The sequence below is a fragment of the Vanellus vanellus genome (genome assembly GCF_965231255.1).
Source record: "Vanellus vanellus genome assembly, chromosome: 1".
NCBI lineage: Eukaryota > Metazoa > Chordata > Aves > Charadriiformes > Charadriidae > Vanellus > Vanellus vanellus.
Genome location: NC_138905.1, coordinates 40940150 through 40964577, shown reverse-complemented (window position 1 = coordinate 40964577; position 24428 = coordinate 40940150). Strand labels below are relative to the sequence as shown.

The following is a 24428-nucleotide window of genomic DNA, read 5'->3' as shown; positions in this document are numbered from 1 at the left end:
TCTAGTAGCTCGGATGGTAAGACGTGCGATAGAATGAGAAGACTGCAATGGTGAGTTTTGAGACATCTTTACGTATGTGTACAGACACATGCACAGGATACACACAACCTTGATCTAAACTGTGGGAAATTCCTCCTCAGGGAGTTTGTGGGTACCTGTTGAGGTACCCGGTTTTCTAAGAGGATAATGCCTCCTGTAGGCTTCATTATCCTGGGGTGGGACATGGAAAACCACAATTAAAGCTCCTGCCTTTTCATGAAAACAGTTCTCTTGAGAGAATGTGGTTTCATCAAAGTTGTTTTGTCTTTTAACTAAAAATCAGGATTATTAACACAAGCATCAAAACGGAAAAAAATAATTTAAAGTTGACATTTCTGAAAATGAAAAAAAAAAAAAAAAAAAAAAAGCTTTTTAATTTCAAGCCTGAACTGGAAGCATTTCAGAACTTTGTGCCCTCAAAGTCTTCAACTCTTTATTTGGATTAAGGATGGAAACTTCTCTTGAAATGTCAAATATTTGGAGCAGTAGGGAGAAGATGAAAAGTCCATTTGCTGACGTGTTCCAGCCAGGCAATTATTAAGAGCATCCAAGATGATTTCTAGATAATCTTTTAGGTAAAACTTGGTGTCAGCATCAGGTGCTCCACAAATACTGAAATATCTTAAAATTTAAGCAATTTACAAAGTCTGTTAGGAAATTTGAAACAAATTTCATTGATACTGTTTTCTTATCTTGTTACTTGTAAAGTCAAATTAATTTGCTTCACTGAATTCCAACTTTGCCGGTTGCCAAGGGAGAAAAGACGATTTATTTTTTCCCCCTATCAACTGTTTCCAGTGCTTTGGAAGATGGGCTATGTTGTATTATGCCCTATTTTCTACTATTAAAGTAAAAGTCCTCTTAAATTTTACAGGAATGAAAGCAGGTGATACTGTAAATAATGCTTCCTTTTAAATGTCCTTCACGACTGGTTTGGCACGGGCAGTGAGATAGCACCCGATCTGTTCTTGATTTGGACTATTTCTGTGTCTGACAACACAGCAGTAAAAGCTGCTCGTTTACAATGATGTCTAAACAAGCGAATATACAGGGAGCGGAGTTTCATCTGTAGTATAGACTGCAAAGGGTTTTATTACAATAGTACCAATAAAAGAATAGCAGAAGCTTTGCTTTTCCATCAGCAATGCCAATTACACTTTCCTACTTTATTTAGCAACATTCGCAAATGGAGATCTGCAACTTATTGGTTGCTCGTAATGTAAAATTTGTGTTAACATGTTCAGGGAAAAAATAAAACAAAATTATTTGATATGTCATTGCCTATTTGTTCAAAAATACTTAAATTATATACCAATTCTGGTACATAAGGGATGTCATTAGAAATGACAAGACAATTATACTAGAGAAAAAAATACCTATTTAAACAAAAACATACATTAAATGAAAAAACTTGGACAGAAAACAAGCTGTTAATTAATAACAATATTTGAAAAAATCAATATACATATGTAAAAGGTTTTTGGACTACACAGGTGTATTCAAAATCACTAAAAGGCTCCTTGGTTTAAATGCAGAATGGAGATATTGATGCTGTGAGAAACACAAAACCCAGTGACCATCTGCTTGTAGTTGGTTCTAAAGAAATACATTTGCTTAAGGGGAAGACGGCATTCAAGTGCCACTTCAAAACCTGCTGCCAAGATCTAAGTTGTGACACATCAGGGATTGTGTGTTCCTCCCTTTCAATCATGGTACCTGCGAACATACTTTATCCTTTTTGGCTTAACAGAAATAAATACCGTTTGAATTGTTAGGATTAGTAATCCAGACAATTCGTATTCACACTAGATTTCAGAGGAAAATTATAGCCCAAATAATAAGTTGTTGACCTTGGAGATCAAAACCCCACCTCACTTCCTTAAATCCTCCTGCCACAAAGGGGACTGAAGTCCTACGCAATCATTGTCCGAGCTCTGGTAGCTGAACTCATTTCTTAATCAAAGTAGCGTGTCACTGTTGTTGACTATTGAACTACAAAGACTTTTTCAATATTGGAGAAGATTTTAATATTGTTTAATCTTATTTTTTGCTTAAGTGACAGAAAAAACATATTGTTATTTGTTTTTAGGCAACAGTACAAAGGTTCTCTCATAGATTTTCGCTGTTGAAGATGAAATTCACAAATCTTAGGGTTTTGTGATTGTTTTCTTTTGCACCCATTTCTCGTTTTATAGTATTTATTGAATAATGCCTGCTGTCTGAAGAAGACTGATCTATTCTAAAGGTAGGTCAAGCCTTAAGAAATTAATGAGTATTTATCACTCAAACTTGTCACGCTGTTCCACGTGCCAGCAATATTACAACTTGGACAAGAAAGGGGAAGAAATCGTTGCTCGTTCCTGCAATACATCAATTCTTGCTCTGTGTGGCACAGGCCATTTAACATCAATTAATGTATCTATCAATATTGATACCTATGCTGTCATTTTTGAGTCTAGATAATAAGGACATCATATCATCCAGAAATACCTTTTTGTGCAAAAATTTGTGATGAATTTGCACTACGAGTGAACATGGAAAACTTGTGTGTGCATATATATATACACCCCCATATCTTGGGCATGTACACACAAACAATTATATATATATGCTTATATAAAAACAATTTTTAATACTTTCCACATGGATTAAGGTAGCAATGCAGTTCTTATGGCTTGCCTCTCTACATGACTGCCCTTCTTAAGTAAAACCACGAAAGGCAGAGATTTGAGTCCTGTCACTACTTTTCAGTTTGTTGCATCTATACTAACCTAAAGCAAAGGGTTAATGAGGCTTCCAGAAATAATGCCACCTGCATAGTTAAACATAATAAATACAAGAAGTTGCTATCTTATAGGAACTGCCTTTGTGAAGGCTTTTAACCTCTTAATTACACTCTTGAAAAGACTCCTGCAATTTCAAAGGTTTCAAGAAATAATTCCTATTGTAAATCAGAAACCAATGCAAGAACCACCTTGTGAACAGAAAATTCCTAGACTGTATGAAACAAGAAATTGAATCTGTGCACACCTTTATCTGACAGGCACAATCCACTTTAAGCAAACAAAAGAATAATAGCTTTCCTTTCCTCAAAGAGGTCTCTTTTGCTGGCGATCGTCTTTCAGGTGATAGTAGCTTTTCTGTCCAAACCTCTATCATTCCATCTTGGGTCTGCTACACAGCTGTTTAAGGGTTTCTACTGACCACTCCTATTCTCCTTCTGTTTTAATTCTGTCACAAAATATCGGTCCTTTACACAGACTACACAAACTATGTTCGGTTTACTTCTTCAACTTCTTCACCCAAGGAAAAAAATATTCGCAACAAAGCCTGAGTGAGACTGTCATTTTGTTTAGAAACTGCGCTGAAAATTCAACAGTCTCTTTCAGAGCAACAAAGGAACTCTTGTTTGCTTGGCTTATCGTGTTTTGGTCCAGAATGTGTATAGAGTGATGTGATCTCAGCAAGATTTTTTTTTTGTTTGTTTAGCAGAAAGAAAATCTAATATAGTCACTAGACCAGCATTTTCTCATGACTTTTTCAAAGATCAAAGGAAAGAACCATAACCTCAAAAGTATATGCCTGAGATATTTCAGTCTGTGTCTGGTCAATAAAGAAAAAAGGCACTGACCAAATAACAATTATAAGATAATTAATTCTTAGGGCTGTTTCACCTTTAGAAACCTTAACGAATGCTTTGTGTATTAAGGAGGTAAATGTTGTTCAAGACGGACTTAAGATCCTGGGAGCTAGTACAGTATAATGTGTGTCTGTGTAGTGGTAAGTTATACACAGATGACATAATTTTGCTGGAAATCAATTCATTTCATTAATTCTGCTCTTCAGATTTTGGCTGAACTGAATGTATGCAAAAGATGTTAATGTTCTGGTGGAACTTCTTTATACACGAAAAAGGAAGAGAGCATGTTCAACACAGTACATTTCTCAACCAATACATCTTAACTCTAACCAGACTGGATAGCTTGGTACACATGCTCACTCTACCCTTGTCATGGTTAGACTTTTACCAGTGACATCATTGATGACCACCGCACACTGTAGCAACACTTTTTGTGATAGTTATTTGACCTTCCAGATTGACTTTCACATCTGGATCTCGGGACTTTTTAGGAAAACAATTTTATTTCAAAGTAATTCTCTGAAAATATAAGGTGGCCAACTAAAGTACAGAAAAGAGTCAGATGACATTTTACTCTGTCCAAAGAACCTGCCTCCTTATCTTAAATCATCTAGATATTTTATGCTGCATATTCAAAATCAGTAGCTACTTTAAAAAATTCAGTCATTTTTTGTATCAGGTAACAACGGAATTCTGTGGGTAATTCAGAAACACTCTATTTTCTGCATCGTGCATTGAGACAGCCTTGTGGTTGCCAAATGTGAACTGCAAGTGCAGCAAGAAGGAACTCATGATACTCAACTGACTGAACAAGAACATGGCAGATGAATTTCAGTATAGATAGGTGTCACGTGAAGCAATTCAAACTTTACATGACAAACGCTTGAGGAGCTACTAACATGCTAGAAAGAGGTCCCGCAGTTGTAATAAGTATGAAAATAACAGGTCAGTGTTCAGTAAAGGTTAAAAAAATTAAGCAAAATGAAGTTTGGGGAATTAGTAGGAAAGCAAACAAAAAAGCATCCATAATTCACCCCTATAAATCCATGGTGTGCAAACACTTTAAACATGCTGTGCAGGTCTGATCCCCCTTGACTCGTCTCAAATCAAATATACGAGAACTGAAAAAAACGTTCAGTAACAGTGATGAGGATGACCAGAGCACATGAGAAACAATCCTAACAGCCTATGTCCGAAAAACATGACTAATGGGGATACAACAGAGGTCTACAAAATCTGGTGTACATCTATAAGGAACTGCTGTTTCCACTTTCTCCTGACGCTGCACTTAGAGAACATCAAACGTGGTGGTGAGAAGCTCCAGGTAAGTAACAGGAGGTACTTCACCATGCTACACACGGCTAGCTGATCAGCAGATATTCTGCCACAAAAAATCCCGAGTGTTACGTTGCCTTAAAAAGCAATCATACAAACTCATGGAATAAAATTCTTTAAGAGCTACTAAATTCAAAGCAGTCACAATAGGCTCAGTGAGTCCCTGAGTGCAAACCTCTGGCAGCCGGGACAGTTTACCAAAGGAGTATTATTATATTCTTTGCCAGACCTAGTTTTCCTTTGGCATCTGCTCTTGAAGACTGGATACCGGGCTAGGTCAGCTTTTAGCAAGACCTGGTACAACCATCCTTATGTTATGCGGCAGAAGCACATCAAAATAATTTCATTCATACCACGAAGCAGCCAATCCTCACTCCTGGTCTAGCAGTTCTGGCAGGAGTTCTGTTAAAACTGAAGCTCGTGGACTGAGTCAGCACAGCACAGTCAAGAACTATATATAGGGAGACCTGCCTGAAGCATATAATATAATTAAGCATCCTCTAGTACACTTTGTTTCATGAGTTAATAGTGTTTTCCACACTGCTTAAAAAGAAAAAAATTACACCAATTGAAAAAAACAAGGAGTGTGCTTGAAAAGAAAAAAAATTACACCAAATGAAAAAACCCAAGGGACTCATTTGGGGTTCTTTCTTTTCCCCTGTAAAGCCTCTTAAAAAAACATGGGAAAGACCAGTGCTCAAGGGACCATATTATTCTTGACAGACAGAAAGCACTGCAGTGCAAGGAGCGTCTTCTCAGACGGTGAACCAGTTTATAACGCTGCAAAGAAGCTGCTGGTGTCATGAAATTACTGGAATGAAATCAGTCACTTTTGATGTTTAATTGAGAGTACAATTCTCTTGAAAAGCAGCTCAAAGAGAGTTAAAAGAAAAAGTTGATTCAGCACATTATTAAGTGATATTAAAAGGTAATTAATAGGTAATCATATATTATTGTTCATGCAAAGTGATTTATCAAGTATACTCACAGAGACTGCAGGCTGCGCAAGTTCTGGAGTGCTTCAGTAGGAACTTGGCGTAGTTGGTTATTCTGCAGCATCCTACATCGTGAGTAGCACAAAAACCAGGATCAACACAGTAAAGACAATTTCTTTCTATTTTAAATTTTAAATTTTCTTCCAAGCTTACCTCCTTTGCACTGGTTCTACTTCAAGATTACAAGCAAAGCAAAGCTACACAATTACTCTGCTCCCCTGTCAAATGTCAGTTCTCTTCAAAGCAAACAAATACCTGTAGCATATTAGCTTTGTTAACAGCTACACATCAGCTTTGAGGAGGATTTTCAAAGCAGCTGAGGAAGTTAAAAGAATAAATCCCATTTGCTTTCAACAGGGCTTGAGGTCCTAATTGCCTCCAGTGATTCTGAAATAGTCATCCTCATGTACCGATTTTGTTTTCCTTCTGAAGTGCTTCAGTTTCTTATTCTGATAACGCTGTGAAGGATTGACTCTTGAAATCTTTACTCATGAAAATGCTACTACGGCAAACAGAACTTTTAACTGTATAAGGAGTTCATGATTTGGTTTAAATAAAATTTTATCTCGGTAAAAAATGCTGACTTTTTCTCAATGAAATAAATTTTCTGAAATGGCACGTTGCTAGAAATGACCTGACAAATCTCTTTTCTGAAATATTACATCATTCAGCTTGCAAAGATTGAAAAACAACTTTTCATTCCAAAAGAATCTTTTCTTCCCTTTGAATATGGTCTAATATCCTTGTTTGGATCAACTCCTACATATATAAAAGGATTCTATGTGAGTAAAACCAAAGTAGTACATGCTGCCTTCAAAATCAGGCATACTAGATGGGACATTGCAAATGAAATAATTTTTGGCAGATCTAAATCTCCTTAGGCCAACAAGAGCTACAGCTGGCCAACTTAAGAGTAGACGGAGTGGGAAACTCTTCATACTTCTATCCCACTTAGGTATTTTTTCAGTAGAGCTCTGTGTACTCTCACAGTAGCATCTGGCTTGGCTTGATGCTGCCTAGGAGGTTGGCATTACTGCTTATTAACAAGACAGTTTCTATGAACTTTACAGAGGCAAAGATCCCCTCTAGTGTAAATATTATGAGATGTAGCCTGCTAATAATTTGAGTAACTATATGTACTGTCTTATTATTCCAAACAATACAGGCTTTTTTACAATTTATCTTATAGCAATTACATCACAAAGAACAAGATATGAAATATGAACTGCATTTTAAATTACATGGTGTTCTACAACAATGTTTTCCCCCCCCCAGGTCTCAGGAAAAGGAAAAGGCGATTTACCCCCAGTTTTGTGTGATCATGAAAAGTCCACTAAGAGTTTTAGACTTGAAATCAGAACTTCTGAGGAAATTAAAGAAACTATTAACTGAACCAATTTTTACCTTTGATATTGTACAGAGACATCTACTTGATGAGCAAGTTGTTTTTAGAATGCCATTAATGTTTTCCAACTTTTGTGTTTAGGATATTTTCTACATGAAAAAACAAAGATTTAATGATGTTCATATGTATCTTCACTTCAGTTGAGTCGTTCAAAACGAGCTGATCAAAATATGTAATTTACTTGATCAAAACTTCACTGGTTAATTAGTTCCCTGGAGCATTTAGGAAATCAGAAATATATCAAACAACACACAGTTTACTTACAGCACTTTAAGATTGAAAAGGCCAGCAAATGCTCCCTTAGGAATGTATGTCAAGCCATTTCCTGCAAGACGTCTGCAAAGTTTGAAAAAGGGAAAGAAAGCGAGTGAATACTTTTTCTCTTCATGTGGAATTAATTTGGTTGTTAAAAAGTGCAATACGGCTATGTTTGAGCGACTGATGCCAGAGGCAGTAGTTTAAGAGCCTTGTTTTGTCATTAATACACTTTTAAAAGCAAAAAAAAAAAAAAAAAGAGAAGCCCTAAACTGTACAGTTGATTTACTGACAGCTGGATTGCAGAGACGAAAACGCAATTTCATTACAAGCCGAGCTTATGGTTTAGAATGCACAGCTAATTCTTCATATTGTTCTTTTTAAGGATTAGAGCAATCTCAGCAACTAAAATACAGATGTACTGACAACAATTAGAATCATTGGATTTACAGGCATGTACATGGAATTGTGCATGTATTATATCTGTGAATATTTACCTCATTTTCACTAATATAAAAATATATCCACATAGTAATGACCACAGTTCATTTTAAAATACCTACGCATAAAACTGCTGTACTGATGGAATCATAGTTTTCCCTGTGAGCAGATGTGTAATAGGTTAGCATAAAGTGCACTTGCTAATATTTGTAAGGCTTTTTTCCTTACTCCTATTGCATCTTCCTTCTCAGAACGCCTGAAAGTATTTTACAGACCTCGGTAAATACAGCAAATACATCTGTGAAGCATGTTACTCTGCTAAAAAAAAAGAATGCATTCTGTAAGGTTCGCTTCTAGGAAAGAGGTCATGTATTTGATGATCTGTATTTGATATTTGATACATATTTGATGTATCATGTATTTGATAACGGCATTTCTACGTTCCCCATCAGTGCAGCTCCAAAACGTCTTGCATTTAGCCTCCCGCTACCTCAGTTCAGCGTGAATGTGCTACGATACCTGTACCCTAGCTGGAACACTGACTGGTCGGGGTTAGATTGCCAGTCACGTTACGCTGTGTCAGTACAGCCATAGCGTCCGCTCTTAGATGGCAACAAATACGGATTGATCTGATGTAACCCTCTTCTATTTGCAGACCAAGTTAAGCCAAGTGGAACTGATATTTCCTATCAGCTAAGGTATTGCACACCGAAATTGCAGACAGTTACCACAGACCAGCTGATTTGATAACAGAGCTGACATTTGATTTGGCCTCTGGCCCCTTAGGAAAGATCACAGGACTAGAGTCAGGTCCTTGCCTTTGGTACCAACCTGCCAGAGAGGAACCTACAGCACTGAAGCAGGCACCACAGTTGCCAGTGCTGCCCATGGACAAGGCCAGCTGCTTATGAGTGCAGTCCTGAAGGTCCATCACTGACTGGCCCTTAAATGTTGTCTTCCTTTGAAGTTTAGTTGCCCCAGGCTAGCTACAGGGTCCTGCGCACACCTTCTCTTTAGAATCTCTTTCATACAGAAAACAAAAATAAAAATTGGGCCATAAAGAAAGAAAACATGATTATAGATGCCAGCTCCAAAGACTCTCCAGGCATTTTCAATTTGTGGAAAAGGCTATTCCCTGTACCCACCCCCCCTGCTGAGCCGTGTGACCTGTAAATCTGAGCAAGTGGCTCTTCCTCTCGCTGTTAAATGAATTTAATTGTGCTCTGCAGAGGCACTCCGCTTCAGACAAAGCTGCTGAGCTTGTCTCCCTTTGGAGTATACTGGAGTCTGATGTTCAGACATCTGAGAATCGGGCACGTGCACCTGCGTTCCTGCAGGCGGATGAGTGAACCAAACCTGGCTTGCTCTTGCGCCAAGGTGAGGCACTCACAAGCTGAGCCTATTTTTTTTGCAGATTTGTAAGGGGTTTCTTCAGCTTTCACTCTGAACAAAAATGGCAATGACTTTTGGGTTGCTGATGGACCAAGCAGGTGTGTGCTAGGTTAAGGCACACCAGACTGGGACCCTGAAAGTAAATGTCGTTTGTGGATCACTGACTAGTAGAGGCTGAGGACCTATCTGCTTCTCATCTCAGTTTATGATATGACTTTTTGGAAAGACTAAAGACTGCTTCACCCCCACAGCACCCTTTTGCTCTGTTATTTTAATGGCATGACTGGACATGAGCCTGGCACGAACCAGAACGGGAGGAGTCTGCAAAACTTTACTGGAAAAAAAGTAGGTACAGGTATCGAAGTTTTCACTTACAGCCATAAGTTACTGCTTTGAGTGTCATATGCTAAGCTTGATAAAGAGCAGAGGACTAAACCCCCATGTCTAAAGACTCAAGCTGGTGCTCTGTCAGGCCACCATCCCTTCTTAAGAGTGGCTGTGTTGCAGCAGTTTTCGTAATTGTCGCAGTGCAAACTGCCAAACGCACTACATGTTCATACCGCCTGTTTGAACTGGACAACTCTTCATAAAATGGGCTAGCTGAGAAAATCAGACCGGTTTAAGAGCTTCTGGAGAAGGACTCCGGCAATTGCCATGCATGCTCCTCCCTGTTCCAAATGCAGGACCGCAGCAACTTAATTGGGACACTATGCAGCTTTAAAGTTTTGTTTCTATGTGTAATACTCACTTTTCCCAGCTTCAGAGCATCATCGTGGCTTTCTGTGGTAACCTTGATGTTTGGCATTTTTTGAAAATGTACTGGCATAATTTTAAAGACATTTTTATGGTACCTGTAACGTATATCTGATATATTTAGAAAGAAATACCTAAGCATAGAGACACACCTACACATGCTACTCGTCTCACTGACATTCAGGATGGCTTTAGTGAGACTGTACTGCATTGGGCTGTATTTGAGCTAGTCTCTGATGGCTAAAACTTTTCCACATAACTTTTTTCCCTGTTTCCTTTTGTGGCCAGATTTTCTGTGAAACCGTCTTCAGGAGAAGATTTTTTCAGAGTACACTGTTGTCATTCTGACTGTAAGGTCCATTTGGATTATCTGACCACCCACAATATGCCACCCTAAGAGTGTGATGTGTCTGCACGGCCCCAGCTCCAACATCTATTAGAGGAATATCCGAAGCCGACAGATGGTTGTAAGCACGGATTGCTGAGCCATGTTCCTGAGCTGCTCTGAGTGATAGTCACCTGCACTGTTAAACTGAGACGTAATTTTTTCCTCTTTTCTTTTGTTTTTTTTTTTTTTTGTTTCAGGTTCCAACCCTTGTTTTATATTCTGCTTCTTTTCCTTTTAGATCACAACTTCCCAATTAAGTGGCTCGTACAAACACTTTAGACAGATGAAACCGCATGTTAATCTTTTTGGTAGACACAACTTCTGCATTTGCTCCTGACGTCTTCTTCAAACCTCAGGTCATTCTTGGAAGTTCTGCTTTGAATGTTTTTCAGTTTGCAGACAGTGATTAATACTATCTTATGTGATACTCCTCTACTTATGCAGCAGCAGATCACACTCATCATGTATAGCCCTACATATTTCAGTAGAGGGCTACACCAAATGTATCACAAATGCCAAAATACATGTATGTCCGTGTAGTTCTCTCACCAAGCAAACTGACCATGTCAGAAAAGGTAGACATCTGGCAACAATTATTATTGATGTAATGATGTTGTCTGACCTTCAGTCACCGTATTAAATTCTTTTTCATGATGCTCTTTTCATGATTTTCTGTGGAACTGACTTCAGGCAAACCACCTATATATTCCCAAGATGCTCCATGAGACTACTTCCGAACACTGGCACAACAGTAGCATCTTCCTAGCCCTTTGGAATTCCCCAGAATTGTGGTATTTGGTAAAAATCAGCAAAAATGATTCATTTGGATCGTTGTCTAATTTTTTCAATATTCTTGGATGAAAGTTAGAAGGCCAGTTCTTTAAAGCATGCTGCAAAGCTCATTAGGTTTGGCTTATTTGTTCCTGATCATTTTAATGCCTTCCTTGTGGGTTTTTCCTGCTATTACTGCGTTTCTATTCTCAGTCTTGGCACAGGTGAAAATTAATCCCCTTGTTGACACTACAGTACCTATCAAGTATCTATCACAGTTTATGCTTCTCCACTTCAGGGATTTTGTTTTCCACTACCCTAAATTATTTGAGAGAAGCTGCCCAGTATTTTACTGAACTTTGGATGGACGTTGGGTAGTGATTTTAGTCTGGATGGGTAAATATCACTTTCCCTGAACAGAAAGAGGATGGTCATAGTATCTGTCTCTATAGTCCAGCATTTAGTTAATGATTTCTGAGAGCAGGAATGAACTAGCTTGTTTGTAGTGCTTGCATAACCAAATGGCTGGTTTCTATTGTTTGAACAACTTCAAATTTCACTTTTTAACAGTTGTTCCTTTTATTTCCAGCATTTCTGACATTATTTTAGAAATACGTCATTAAATACATTCAGGCTCAAATGTATCACAACTTTTTAACGAAGAAGTAATCAGAAGTACACAGCATTACCGATTTTGGATCATATTTTTTGAGCTATATTATTTTAGAACTAGATTTTACTTACGCTGCTTTATATAATCTTGCAAATTAATGGAAGCTGGAAAAGTGGGGAAGTGTTACCACATACTTCCCTCAGTACCCACTACTTGCCACTGTCGGAGTCCAGATATCAGGATACTTTTGGCTTGAGCACAGGCTGTTTTTATACTACTGCATGTTTCTTTCTAAAAGATGTAAAATAAATAAGCCGAGAGAAAACTGTGTTGCCTCCGTCCTTTCAAATGGCAGCAATTTATAAAATATGTTTCAATGCAGTTCAGCCCAGCTGGCAATCTCTGCTCACTGTTGGAATAGCTGCAGTGCTGCAGGTCAGGTCCATGGCCCGTGGTCGGATCTAAGAAAAGGTGTGTGGGGGCTCTCCTTTGAGTGTTCCCCATCTGTTTAGCCCTTTGGTGTACTCTGACCTCTCCTGGAGTCTCATAGTTCTGAGAAATGGTGGTCACCAAGTCAGGAGAACATTCCCAAAGACAACACAACTAATAAGACACCCACAGAAAGCTCTGAAAATGATCAGAAACATTTTTTTTTCGTTTCCTTTCCATTGTTGCTCATGTCCGAAAAGAAAAACTTAATTCCTCAGAAAGAAGCAAATAAACATGAAGTTGTCACTGAGCATGGTCAACTATTTCCTTTACGTTTCTAGTACAATAGTTTTTCTTTGCCAACTCAAAACTGCTTTGTGTGCGGATGCTTTCTGCATCAGGACAAGCGTTCCCTGGTACCAAGTGTCTCCTCATTACCTGCTGGGATGGAAGGTGAACTTGAAACACTAAAAAGACTTCTCTCTACAGCTAACAAACTGTGGCATTTAATAAAGAAAGCACCTCTCCACTAACTGTGGAAAGGAGTTGTGGCAAATCTAATCCAGCTACTCCTCAATGTCTGCAGCAGACAGTGACGATACGCTACGGGTAGTGGCAGCTTTTCTTCTTTGCTTGAGTAAGACCTAGTCCAGCAAACGCTGAACAAGCACCTGTAAAGTCTATTTCAAAATCTAGTAGCGTCAAACCTATAGGAAGGACATGAAAGGAAGTTAATAGTCTCCTCGGGAAAAAACATATGTTTACATTAACTAATATTCACGCCATGTTCTAACAGGATTAGCACAATGGAATTTTCTGGAACGAGTTACTGATCAAATCTTGCAAGGTGCTGAAATGTAGGAGAATAGGCGGCGCTCTGGATCTTGCTGTGACTCGACACATGACAGGAATAAGCAGTGTAAAAGAAGTCAAGCTCCACTATTAAGATGTGAAAATCCAATGAAATCTGTTGTAATTCTGTTCCAGAACAGATACAGTTAAGTAGAACGTCATTACACTCAACTTTATGATAAATATATTGGACTCTTATTATTATGCCAGTAAACTACAATAGCAATACCAGACTGTCTCAATGTTTCTAGACTAGTGCCATTGCATGCCCTTAAATACGGATTAGGTTATACATCATTGCATCACTTGTGTTGCATTATATTTCATCAGTCCACATGTACTGCAATATCCTATACAGAATGTGAGTGCAATTTGAAATCATCCTTCAATTGTGCAGATGTTGAGGTATTTCTGCAAAAATAATTCTGTGAACTATTATCTTGCCTCGATGTCCCTTTGACTCTGCGTTTTACTTCTGTTCACTAACTGGTTTGCTGATTTTATTTAAGGAATGACAGCAAAGACTGCACGTGCTAAGAGAATGCTATCATGAATTTGGTTATATATATATATATATGTATGTTTAAAGATGAGCAAGTTAACGTCAATAATGGCACAATTCAGTAAGTTTCATATTTGCCTGTTTTTTTTGGAAAACAGATGTTTCATGCCTCATTTGCTGCATTATATACAACTAAAAAACTGTCCAGACAGACAATTGAAAAGGAATTACATGGAAGAAGCTAGAGACCGGTGAAAAAAATCTTTGCTTTTGTGAATAGAAATGGAAAGTACAGAAGGCCTGAGAGTGAAAACACCCTAACATCTCGGACTGTTCTGCTGCTGCTTGGTACTAACCTTCCTGAATCTGGTGCTAAAACACTAGTATGCCATGTAGAAAATGCCATTAAAATTCATGTAATCATGGATCGTGTCTTTTATACCTTGGGTACAGATAAGAAATTCTCTTTTGTAATTTGAAACTTCTTTCTTAAAAGCCTGATCTGCCTTTCCAACTGCCATAATTGTTCTAAATAACTGATAAAGATCCGTGGTGAAATCTTAGTCTCATTGATGTCTGCGGAAAAATTTGTGCTGACACAAGGAGAAATAGGACTCTCATTTGCATCCTACCTCAGTATCATATTTGCCAGTAAATTACCTCTTCTCTGGGGAGTTGTATCAATAGCACTAGTACCAATCTTAAAACTATTATCTCCATTTCTAAAATAGGAAATGGCTGTTTGTGGAGGAACAACAGGAAAACATGAATTTCCAAATCTTTTTCTAAAATAACTTGTCCTGGTTATAAAAACTCGCCTCTGTTCAAGGAAGAATTACCGATCTTGAATCTTTTGCTTCAATTTTGTTTCCTGTCAAACTTAATCAAAGATACACAAGCACTCAACGACACATATATTTTCTCCATCTATATAAACATATAGCCAATATAGAATTCATATATTTCTATGACCATAACTTTCTTCAGTTTACACATACATCTATAAATAGGTAACACGAAATGTTCCTGCTTCTTACATCAAAAAGGCTTTGACGATATGGATACTCATCAAGTACTTACTTACCCAAAGTCAACAACAATTTTGAGATAAGAGGTTAATTTGATATTTATTAGTGATTATACTTGGGCCAATGCAATAGAAATGTATGAATTAATGGGTGATTAATTACTGTGTTAATTATTAGTTAATTAATGGATGATATCAACATATATCTTTCAAAATGTTTTACTTTGTTAGATTAGGAATTCAAATGTTACTCTGTATTTTAATTATCTTTTTATATTTCAATCTGTCACGTTAATTAAAACTGTAATCGTTACAGTAATATAAAAAGAAATGTGGGTCAAATGATATATTAAAAAATCTGATGCTCAGAGAGATCAAAGAAGAAAAAGTAAAGATATTCTCCGATCTTTAAAAAAGGGGAGGGGAGTGTGCAAGTCATAATTGTGCTGTATATTATATTTATTGCTACCTACAGTTGAGTTGGAAATTCAAATATAACACAGTCTGTTCTTGCCTGAGGGCCTAATTGCCTTTTAAAATGCATGTGCCAAATTCTCACAGGGTGTAAACTGGAATAACTCCAACTGAGCTCAAGCAGTTGGAATGAAATCAGTGTGTATTTGATCTCGAGCTGGCTTTGATAAAACAGATCATAGATTTTTGTCAGTTAAGGATGTGGTCTAAAATGTACTACTTCTTTCTCCACTTACAAAAGGCGGAGACTTTCTGCACCTGGCACGAGCGTGATCCAATAACTGCTAAGGACAACTGATCTCTCCTTTCGTGAAGCTGTCCACAGCCAGCGCCGAGACAAGCCCTGTTGCTCTCAGCGCTGCAGAAGGCAGTGTCCTCCTACGGGGCTTCACCAAGGCCCTTCTGCTCAACCAGCAGCCAGGTACCTGCCTTCTGACTGCAGCCAGGCCAACTCTCCGCAGGTACTCCAACATCAGCCAGGAAATCCCGTGCCGATTCCCAGCAGCGGATCCCAAGGATACAAACCAATAAGAGACATAGCTTCTCTTCAGTGTTTGAAGAACGCTGTCACCAAATCACTACTCCCAGAACAATCTTAAATTTGTTAAAATTCCTTTCACAGTGTTTAAATGTTACAGCAAGACAGAGCAACAAATGGTGGATCATAGACTTTACGTTTCCTAGGCTGGGTCTTCCAAGTGTCATTTACCCTTCTCATGCTGGTTTTTGTTTTGGTTTTATCCCAGTAGTGCCAGTATCACCAGAAAGGGTAAGAACTACGACCAATAATAATCATTAATAACAAGAACTGGCTGAAGTATAGAACTGCAGTACAACACACCATGATCAAACTATCAATAATGAAAAATGTGTTAATTGTTTTGTCATTCCTGTGTGACAGGCAAAGGACAGAAATTGTGTGGATCCAAGTTTTGAGGTTACTACCATTCTTTGAGTGGTACAATGAAGCAAGAATTACTGGAGAAATTACTGCTACTCCTGTTTGGAAATTAAAAAAAAAAAAACAACTTAGAAGAAGTTGGTTTTACTGTGCTTGCGAACCTAGTAGATATAAATGTGATATTGGCTGAATTAATTACCCATAACTGTAAGCAAGTGGAAAACTGAATAGTGTGGGTATCAGAAGTGTTCGCTGCACTGAAATCAAGAAGCCTGCGAACAGGCTGAACTTCCACTGACAAAGGAAGAAATTCTTTGTGCCTACTTGCTACTGCAGTACACACAGAATGTGTAAGACTTAAATTAAAATCCTGCCTCAGGATCTACAGATATACAGCACGTTTAATAAAGCACCACTCCACCATAGTTTAATTAAGTATAATTTCACTATCTGTATTGATCGCAAAACACAAAAAGCTCTTCCTATGACTTTTTTTGATATTTTAAACTAGTTCCTAACGAATATTGCTGGAAAATAAATTACGAGTTCCAGAAAGCATTTACAAGCTACAAGCCAAAAATAAACTTCAACACGCGCCCAATAAGAGCAACGCAGCAGCACTGACAAGGTTTCTTGGACATCAACCTAGAACATTTAGTGTTTCCGCGTGCATGCATATCTTATTATTTTCACTTCTCTTTTATCTTCTTCCTTCCCCCATCTTCTCCCCTTCTGCCCCTTAACACCACAGATGCACAGCAGTTCCAGTGTCAAGGTTGCTCTGTGCAATTTGCGTTAACATTTCCAGAATAATTGTCTGTCAGCACAAGCTATTCAGCAAGCAATGCAAGCAGCTCTAATTTAGTAAGGCATTTGCTCTGTTCTTTCTCTTTTTTTTTTTTTTTTTTGTTCCCCCATCTTGTCATTCTTGATAAGACAGCAAAAAGGGCAGTTTGGAGGGTGCCAGGCCGACACATCCACATGGCAGAGTCCTTTGTTGTTACTCGCTCTGGTGGCATCAAAGGGATAGCAACAAAGGCAGCGACAGCTCCAGAACACGGGGGCCCTTGTTTTGTGAACCCAAAGGTTACAAGTTGTTATCTCGTACAGTAGGAAACCTCTACGTTTGGGTTTGTTCTTTTCTAGGAAATCAAACTAACTGTGTATGCAAAAACTAGGGGAGAAAACTACCATAATTGCTTCCAACTGATGAACTAGATAAACACCTTCTCACAGTTTTTACCGACATACGGTTAATTTCACGATGAGTGGTGCGCTTCCCTCTGTCAGGACTTTGAGTGCCTCCCCGGCTGTTTTAAAGCAAAGTTGGGGAGTCACAGCCCTGAGTCATCAACAAAGTCTGTCTTATGGCAACAGAATTTACAATGTGCCGTGGGCCACTTGCCCGGCTGGTGACAAACACCACGTATCGAACACAGTGGCAGAGTCTGAACAGATCACCTCTACATCTACGCATGTATGAAGCGAAGAAACCAAATTCACAATTCACCTCAAGAAACTGAATTCACAACTTATGTGTTAGACTGTGCGCAGCTCTGCAATTACCTATGGGATCATAAATCATTTAGCAGTGGAAGTTCTTGAAACTTTAGCTATGGAGGTGGCATAAGCCAATTTCCACCAGGAACAGCGCCACTAAAACCTGCTGTGCAAGAACTGTGAAGCTGGCATTTAAGTGACATCGGAAGGAAGCATGCGTGGACAGTTTGAGACCACTAGATGATACTCTGCTTTTACTTTTGCTGTGGGTGTCAGTTGCAGGTATTTTTCCTTTTTTGCCTTGGAGGTTTTTAAATCTAAGCAGATTAATATTTGGGAAAGATTTTAATATTTAAGCATCCCCTCCAAAGACTGCTAAAGTAAATTACAAGATTCCCCCGCTTTCTCCAAAAAGTTTTGGACTATGGCTGCAGCACTTTTATGTTTTCTACTAGCTTACACAATAGTAAAAAGTACAGAATCCGTTTTCAGTGCTAGCCACTATGTGTCTGCACCAGCACAAAAATAAAGACTGTGCAAGACCCCGGGAGCTAATGCTCTCAGTTTTCAAAGATGTAAATGACCAGAGAGCTCAGTCCCACTGCTCAAAGTCAGTGGGGAAAAGAACACCTAATTCCCATTAACAGCTTTGAAAACCTCTTTGTAGGAAAAAGAGCAGAGAGAGAAGTGAAGGGAAAACAATAAATAAGACCAGATGGTAACGGATTGTTCCCGGTAATTTAGGACTTCATTTTCATGTATACAGTGGCCTCTTGACCACTTCTAGAGTGTAAAGGGATTTCCACACAAATCGTGGTGAGATTCACATAATAAGTCTGTTTTGTATTGTAGCTGTAATTCTGCACTTCAGTATTGTAGTAAAATGCACTTTTAAAGGCACTTCTGCCTGAATAACTGCTGTAATAATACCGTGATCAATCTGAAAAACTTTGTACATATATTTAATTCCCTTCAAGGTTATTTTAAGAAATAACACAGGCATCACTAAGCTTTCTTGCACCTGTATACACGTTGCAATTAATTAATTAATGCTTGATTTTGTGAAATGCAAGTTATTTTGAACTGTCTTACTCTGTAGGTAAAATAATTGTAACGAACCAGGCCTTTGTTGCTGTTTTAGTAAAACAGCAATTTTAAGTTCCTGAAAAACAGCAATGTACTAAAAATCACTTGGAGTTTTGCTTATCTGTGGAATGTTCCCGTGTTTAAAATTAAAATAAAAGCCCTATATATGTGCACGTATGGGTGTGTGTGCATATATTTATGCATATGCATATGTATGTATGTGTGAAGATATATCTAGTTGAAGATATTTGTAGTTAGGTCTGATTCAAATAGTTTTAAATTATTATTGGCTTTCTTCCTCACTCTTCATAGAGACATTAATTTATAAAATAAAACCGTTTCAGGCACTGCTTTGAAGTGTTAGTAATCACAAAATGCTATGTCTACACTCAGTCGTAGCTGCCTCTTAAACTCTTACGAGTCACACCCTGGGTAATTCTTATACACTTTTTAAAAAAATCTTTTTTTAATGTACTACTCTAACTTACTGCTCTATTAATATGGGCATGGTACACACATTGTAGAATGACATATGTATAGAAATACTCTGCATGAGATTGAGTTTTGGACTCAGTCATACTGATAAATATCTGCAGTTATTTTGAATTTATAATGAAGAATTTGACTTAATGGTGTTGTACAAGTTCATGCAGAGCAACTTGCTGATAATCAAGCAACCAAAGCATATTTCTTTCCTGGTGGGAGTTCCATCATATGCACTTTAAGAGAAAATTAGGCCTGAAAGGCCCATCATTTTCACAAATAAAAGACCTTGCTCAAAACTAAACTTTTTAGGAGCTAGAACAGTTCAGTTCTCAAAGTACCACAGTGTTTTCCAAAACTTTTAGAGGAACATGCACCTCAAAAACACAGCATAGTTTCAATATGTTGTACTTCAGTGATCAAAGTCTTTGGTTAAGGATAAATACCAGGCATGATCATCAGGATTGCAAGAATGCTGCTTGCAGAGGTGTCTAACCTTGGCTGGAAGAGTGGATCAGATTCAGCCTAGAAGGTCAGAACTGGCTTACACATCCTTGCGTTGCAGTCAAAACAATTGGTTTAATAAATTCTCAGTTCTTTTGGGGTAATGACTTACCAGTATTGCCAAACCATGCACCTAGGACATAACATCTAGGCTAAAACTCGAGGGGATCAACTGTTAGCTTTTATCAGATTTTTGAACCAGCCCTCTAATAAAGGGATTAGTAACACTTTTTTTCAAGACTAAAAAACCCTAAAAAATGCATTTTAAGCTCCTGCTGTTGTATTTCAAAGAGCGGACAGACATTTCTAAGATGCGTTTTAATTTCACGGAAACATTGCTTTGGTCTAAAGATCTCATAAAACCTTATTTTTACAACGTCTGCATTATAGGCCAAGTTATATCTTGCAATAGTCCCCTTTAACTGAGCCATGTAAACAAAACACAGAATTCCCAGGTAAGCTGGGAATAAAAATCATGTGGCAATGCCTGGACAGGCAAAAAAAATTTTCCAATGTACAATCACTGCTCAGAAATGAGCATAAGGGGAGCATGGGAACTACAATGGCTGTTACTCCCTACTTCAAAACTGAATAGCCAGTTGCCTTTCCATTGTCTATACTTTTTCTATGTAATACTAGACTGAATTGTAATACATGCCCATGAACACCAAAGAGTTTCTCAGCACAATGGGTTTGAATCTGCACTAAGAAGAAGTAATCAGTTGCCTCACCCCTTCAAAGGCTTCAGTTCTCTGTGTTTATTTGAAAAGCGAAAACAGCATCAGAATCAATCAGAAATGGAAATGATTGGCTTGTGTGAAACAAATGGAGGAGCTGACTGCGTATATGTAAAGCAAAACATAATAAATAAATAAATATTATTCAGCAATGAAGGACTGGAATGACTTAATTTGGAACAGAGGGTTATAAGGATAATGGTTTAATATTTCCATGGAAAAGTAGGGCCAACACAAGAATAAGGTCAGAACACTTTCAAAGGTCATGATCAGGAAGATGAAGTAAACTGCTGAACAGTTTCTCAAGCAGCGACATTAAGTCCCACTATTTGGGTCATCTAACTTTGGACCGTAAAATGAAAGAGTGAAGGCAACTTGGCTTATTGCATTAGAATTTCCTTCCATGAAAAGCCCAAACTTTTGTTTTTCTTCTTTTCTTTAATGGCTGGAGAGAAGTCATTGGGTTGGAAGCTTTTAGTAGGGTTATTACAGTTGACAGGAGATTGGACAAGCAAACATGAACACGATGCAAAAATCCACAAGCAGGGTCTTTGTGGCATGATTCACTTCATACACACTTGATACTGTTCACAACTGGTGTGCGACATCTCTCCTTTGTTATGTCCGTATCTGTATGTTATTCGAAAGTTGTACCAACAGCAATACAGATCACGATAACCAAAGAAAAGAAGTAAGTAAAGGAAGAGAATTAAAAGCAATAATGCTTTCTAAATACAAACGCTGCCAGTAATAAAAATAAGACATGAAAGGAAAATCTGTTTGCAAATAGGGTACTGTTCAAAGTTGGTGTTACCAAAATTGTTTTAACTTCTTTTCTTTTCATAGATGCCAGCTGGAAAGACCAGGTGGTAAAATTCAAATGAGCGTTAGCAAGGACAAAGTTGTCAGTGCAATACCCACCTAAAATGCAAAGGACTGTACACGTTTCATAGCCTAAAACAGACTGTGTCTTTGCAAGAAGGGCAGCACCATGACTTTGCATATCTTACGTGGGTTTTATGGTGTGTTAGCAGCTATACTTGCTATAAAAAAAGGAGGCTTTCACTTTTAAAAGCTTATAAACCACGTTTCATAGGGGGCTGAACGCCTAGACAATGCTTTTAATCAACTTTTAGAGGTACTGATGCAAATGCAGGTGCCAGCTTTTTCCCCGCAAGATCCATGGTGCATCAGTTACAGAGTCTCCATCGCTCCTCAGGAACTTAAATTTTCTTTTAAGCCTGGGACATTACAATTAGGGTCACTGCCAAATCCAGGTCTCATGAATGCACAATACTTTTCACTTTTGGTTAGTCACCGTCACTTCAAACCAGCATTCCTCTTTTGATGTTGTGCTTGATTAGCTAGTTTTCGCAGTGTACTTTTTCCCCTCAGTGAACGTACTAGATAGCGTAACTAAGCTTTTTGCAGGATTCTGCATTTTACAGCCAGCCTTCAGGGATGCTAAATTTTAGAGTAAGGAAACAGTAATTAAAAGTGATTAGGACAAGAAGCCTTGATACTATGAAATGTCGGCTCAATTGTCCTTGACACAGGCAGAACGAGGCAGCAGGTTTTGGTTTTGATTATAGCTTTACTTGCGATTTTAATAAACATGAGCCAGTATTCAAACTTTTAATATCCTGCTGCTTAACTATTTCCAAAAAGCAATCCAGCTCTTTTAAACAGCCCTTGTTTAAAAATTTTAATTTGTTTGGCTCTGTCTCTGCTTAGAGAAGTTGTAGCCTCACGGTAACTCTTTTATAAGTTCATTTCCAGAATCACGAGCAATTGGGTTTTTTTCAACTAAGTGTTTCCGCATGTGCCAGAAGTGTCAGGCTGACAGCTTTCCTGCACCGTTTTATCTGGTTCCCACAGTAAGTTTGAGAGACAAACACAGGAATGTGTCTAGTGCTGACTATGCCCATCAAGGATACAATGATACTTACAGCTCTTCCAGGAAGCGGAGATTGTGCACGGGGTTTGAGGGCAGCTTAGTAATGTTGTTCATACTGAGATCACTGTAGGGGAAAACAGACAGAGACTTAATATGGCATGCCGCAACTGTGGTATCCAGCTGTTCATTCCACACATTTTGATGCACAAAAATTAGTTCCTCTGCCAGAATTGATGAATCATTATCTAGTCAGCACGTTGAACGCTCTTCTTTCCTATGAACATAGCTTTGTCAAACCAAATACAGGCTGTAGCATGTTCCTTGTTTCCAGAGATTTTGGAATGTTTTATCACGCTCTATAAATCAGCTGGAACACTAAACGACCCTTTCGGTCTACATAATTTTAATAAACCACTGTACTGTATTAAAATTTACTTGGAGTAGTAAAGCAAAACTACTACGCTTTTCATTGTTGTTGTATCACTGTAGCACGCTTGGTTTACTCAAGTAGACAGGCAAAAGTGTACAGATATAAACTATCATCATCTGCATCATTCTTTATATTTCATGAATATGGAAACATTTGGCTCTTGCGTACAACCTGCTGCATGGTGGTACTGATTTGCCTTGCCTTACATGAGGCACATTAGGTGTCCCCAAACCCCAACTTACCAGAGTCAAAGAAATTACATATTTTCAAATAATAAACATCCCCCTTTTAGAGTGGTCTTTTTTTGCAGGTTCTCAAATTGCATTAAATAAGTGAAATGAACCATAAAACAAGGGTGTAATGTGATCCTGCTCTGTAGCACACTTCCTGGTGGGGTTCCACGGTAGTTCCTGGCACAGGAAACAACCAGCCATATCAGCTCTGTCAGAGCTCATTCAAGCTATGTTTTAGACTAAATTTCGTATAATACCTTTTCATTCTTAACATGCTTTTTCAGTGTTTTCCATTGTCTTCCCCATGCCCTACAGTATTGTTATAATTGCTTTGCATTAAGTATAAAACCTGCAAACAGACTGCATAATACAATTCTGTGTGAAAGACACGACTTACTTACACACCTATCTCAAAATTCCCGTCGACTGCTAAAATAAAAATAACAGACCTGCATATTTTATGCAAACATTTTGTGATAATTTAAAACTCCCCACTATTTAAACATACATGTATTTGTAGCGGTGCTTATTGTTTCCAGACACTTTGGGTAGTATTTAGATAACTTTATTTCTTCCAGCTGGTGAGAGCTTACAAGGTAAATAAGTTATCTGTACTTTGGTGGGTAGACGTCCTATTCCTATTCCATCTAGTTCTTATTACTCGCAGCCTGTTTCACATTACAGAATATATGCTTTTAGTCAGCATAGTTAATTTTGATGTTTGATCTTTTGCTGAATTCTAAAATGCATAATTTAAAAACATACTTCACGTAGAGATTTTGAAATAAAGGAAATGTGTTAATACTTTACAACAATTATCAAATCACTGTTGGGTAAGGTCTCTGCATTCACTTCAAAATCAAGGCATAATTTGAGAACTGTGTATTTATTAAATTCATTCTTTACTGTAATACATTATCACCTAATTCTTTCATACCGTTTAGCAGGTTATTACCCTTTCACTTTGATAAAGGCTCAAAGGATTTATTCTGGCAAAGGAACAAAAACATGGATTTATTTGGCAAAAGAAAAACTCATCCAGGTAGTGAATCATACACTACTGAATATTAAGATAAACCCAGTATTTTAACAATATCATTCTGATTGTGAGATTTTCAACACATGTCTTAATGGGTTTTTGTAAACATAACAAATCACATTTTAGACCTAAAAAGCCAGCCTTGGTGGAAGATGGGAGTGACTCGTCTTCAGACAGACACATATTTAGGGCATTCTACAAAACCGGCGTTAACCAGCACTCTGGCTGACCAGAAGTTTCCAGAAGGCTTCCCAGTTTCGGGGGAAACCCGAAGCCTATTTTTCTAGCATATTAATTTCTATTAGTA

General features: G+C 38.0%; 1 protein-coding gene across 1 annotated transcript in view; it reads right to left on the bottom strand.

The window, feature by feature from the left end:
- Positions 1-24428, bottom strand: part of LGR5 (leucine rich repeat containing G protein-coupled receptor 5) — a gene marked incomplete at both ends in the record, with an annotated part of 93222 nt that overhangs the window by 31615 nt on the left and 37179 nt on the right. The window contains 3 exons of the mRNA XM_082482270.1: positions 6003-6074; positions 7679-7750; positions 22472-22543. Coding sequence (XP_082338396.1) covers positions 6003-6074; positions 7679-7750; positions 22472-22543 — 216 coding nt within the window. The remainder of the gene's footprint in view (positions 1-6002; positions 6075-7678; positions 7751-22471; positions 22544-24428) is intronic.